The sequence below is a fragment of the Lactuca serriola genome, chromosome 5, assembly GCF_051521515.1.
Source record: "Lactuca serriola cultivar US96UC23 chromosome 5, Lser_US96UC23_V15, whole genome shotgun sequence".
Classification (NCBI taxonomy): domain Eukaryota; kingdom Viridiplantae; phylum Streptophyta; class Magnoliopsida; order Asterales; family Asteraceae; genus Lactuca; species Lactuca serriola.
Window position 1 is genome coordinate 286,908,592 of NC_136412.1, and position 2,889 is coordinate 286,911,480.

General features: G+C 32.4%; 1 protein-coding gene across 1 annotated transcript; it reads right to left on the reverse strand.

Moving 5' to 3' along the window:
- Positions 1-362: 362 nt before the first annotated feature.
- LOC145050598 (F-box/kelch-repeat protein At3g06240-like) lies at positions 363-1,795 on the reverse strand. The gene is made up of 2 exons (XM_078998822.1): positions 855-1,795; positions 363-417 (listed from the first exon to the last, which is right to left on the reverse strand). The coding sequence occupies exons 1-2, from the start codon at positions 1,793-1,795 to the stop codon at positions 363-365; spliced, it is 996 nt and encodes a 331-aa protein (XP_078854948.1).
- Between the last annotated feature and the right edge of the window lie 1,094 nt (positions 1,796-2,889).

Sequence of the window (2,889 nt, forward strand, 5' to 3'; positions counted from 1 at the left end):
CCATTAACTACCATCCTTTGGACCTTGTCAAGATTGTCTTGATATCACCTCGTCATGCTCAAAGCAATACGACATATCAAGGCTCGTACATAATATATATGGTCAATTTCATTATTGAAAGCATATGTGACTCGATTCATCCAACTTACAATGGAACTAGGAGGCCGAGCTCAACTTAGTTTCAAACCATACTCCCACACTCCTTAAATATACTCCTTTTAGAGTCTTTACTATTTTCATATATCGTAGTTATACATTATTTTCAACAAAAAACGATAAAATAATTTCTTAATAAAAGACACCTTAAACTATGTTTAACAAGCAACCAGTCACACCCTATTTCTCATTAAAAAGTATTTTCTCTATCGTCCACATATACAACCAGCCAAATTCAATTTCTTAACATTTATCAACAACCTAACACAACCAACAATACATTTTAACAATACATTTTATATAAGACTTTCAAATATGTATCAAATATATATAAATACTATACTCTATTTAATAGAGAAATAAAAACCATGAAATGAAATAAAAAATTTATAAGTTTTTAATAAATATATTATTCAATAAATAATATTAAATATAAAAAAATTATATATATATATATATATATATATATATATATATATATATATATATATATATATATATATATATATGGTAATCGGTTTCCTCAAAAGGTTGCCAGAGCTTCTTAGTTGCAATCGAATGCTTATATATATATATATATATATATATATATATATATATATATATATATATATATATATATATATATATATATATATATATATAAGCATTCGATTGCAACTAAGAAGCTCTGGCAACCTTTTGAGGAAACCGATTACCATGCGCCAACATCAAACTGTGAAAACACATGGCGCTTGACCCATGATTCAGCCACCCCATACTTATCCATCACCCACACATCACATGTGCCATCAACCCCAACATGTGTCATCACACATAGCTTTTTGGCCAAAACTCCTAAAACAATATCCCGGTCATCATTTAGTATAGAATCTGGAAGAGGTATCTCACAGAATGTCTCTGAACCCAAATCAAATGCCACTATCATTTTTAAATCAGTATTCTCGCTAATATAATCATAACCAAGCCAATGTAGACGGCCGTCATGGCCATCAACACAAACATCATCGCCATTGGTAATGGTTGTGATGTGAGAGGGAAACCTTTCGGTGATCAACTTCCAGGAACCTTTTCTCATACTATAAATCTCAACTTGCAGCCACCATGTAACCACATTTTCATATGGTCCATTAAGGCCTGTTAGCTTGACAACTTTGTAATCATTTGATTTAGGATCAAACCCAAACCGGAAATGGATTTTGAACGAATTGTAACCATTGGAGGGGGTGGAGTATGGCGGGAGAGTTAACACGGAGGAGAGAGAAGGGTTCCAAATGTGAATGACAGAATCACCATAAGTAGAGCATATTAAGCCGTTAACAGAACCAATAACATTGATACCATTTGTACATTCAGGTTGGGGGTTAACTGGGAGTTTGATGAAATTATTGAGCTCAAGACAGGGAGATCGACTCGGTTTTGCTGTGAATGGTTTAAAGTCGGAAAAATATTCTTCATGTTGGAAGATCAAGAGAATTTGATCGTTGTGATGGATGGAACGACGGAGGTGGGATTTTATAAAAGAGGAATGAGATAAAAGGGCATTCCATGATTTGGAGACAGATCTCATTTGAGCAAGCTGTTTAGCAAATAAACAGATGAATATGTTTGATAAAAGCTCGTCCGGGAGGTTCTCCATAGTCGCCGGTTGTTGTCGTAAAGTTGTTGATGTGATTGGATTTGGAAGGCATGTCCCATTATTCCTAATAAACTTTGAATTTTGAGCAATCTCTTTTTCAAGAACCTGTAGACAATATATATATATATATATATATATATATATATATATATATATATATATATATATATATATATATATATATATATATATATATTGGACTTGAAAATAAGATAAGTAATTGTTTTGTTTAAAAGACGAGCAAGAAGATATTACTCACTCTTGAGCTCACAACGGAAGCATGGAAGTTATCCCTCTCCTCTCCATGTTTGGGTCTTTTCTTTGATCCACTTGTTGGTGATGCTTCAAGCCTTAAAAGAGGAGTTGGTGACTCCTCAATGGTTCTTGAATGCAACAACAATATCAACCGCTGGGTTACAGACCTGTAGAAGCAATATATATATATATATATATATATATATATATATATATATATATATATATATATATATATATATATATATATATATATATAACACATCAGTAGTTGCAGAACAATTCCATATAAAATGAAAAGCAGTACCATTTCTGTCCACTTTAACATATTTTCTGCTCTCCTTTTTAAATTAAATTGGCAAGGAATATCAATATAGAAACACTGCCAAGTTTAGTAGATGATTGATGTACGCACCGCTTTTAATGGCTCAAAAGCAAGTTTTTGGCATGTATGTCATGTGAAAACATATTGCAGCTTATTGAAAAATGAGCACACACACCAAGTTTACATATGCAATATGAAGTAATAGCAGTGTAGGACTGTAGTAAAAGAAAGACGGACCTAGTAAAGGTCATCTGTTTCAACATTTGTTCAAGCTCTGATATCTCACTGTCAGAAGAAATGCTAGCAAAATTCCCAACATGATGAGTGCATAATTCTGATGCTCCAATTGCATTCTTCATTTCAGGAAACCAAAAGTGCATTGAGGTTAGAATGGTTACAGAGAAAATGGTAGGATAAAGCATTGAGACGAGTACACATTATTAAGCAACTTGTAAATAAAGTACTACAACCAACACTTAAACACTCCCCTCCATTAGTATGGACTAAAAGATAT

What these genes read in the sequence shown, in the direction of transcription:
- LOC145050598 (XM_078998822.1), bottom strand. Translation starts at nt 1,795, where the DNA reads ATGGAGAACCTCCCGGACGAGCTTTTATCAAACATATTCATCTGTTTA. An exon ending in CAGTTTGATGTTGGCGCATG is followed by an intron (nt 418 to 854) that starts GTAATCGGTTTC and finishes TGGTTGTGTTAG; the next exon opens with GTTGTTGATAAATGTTAAGA.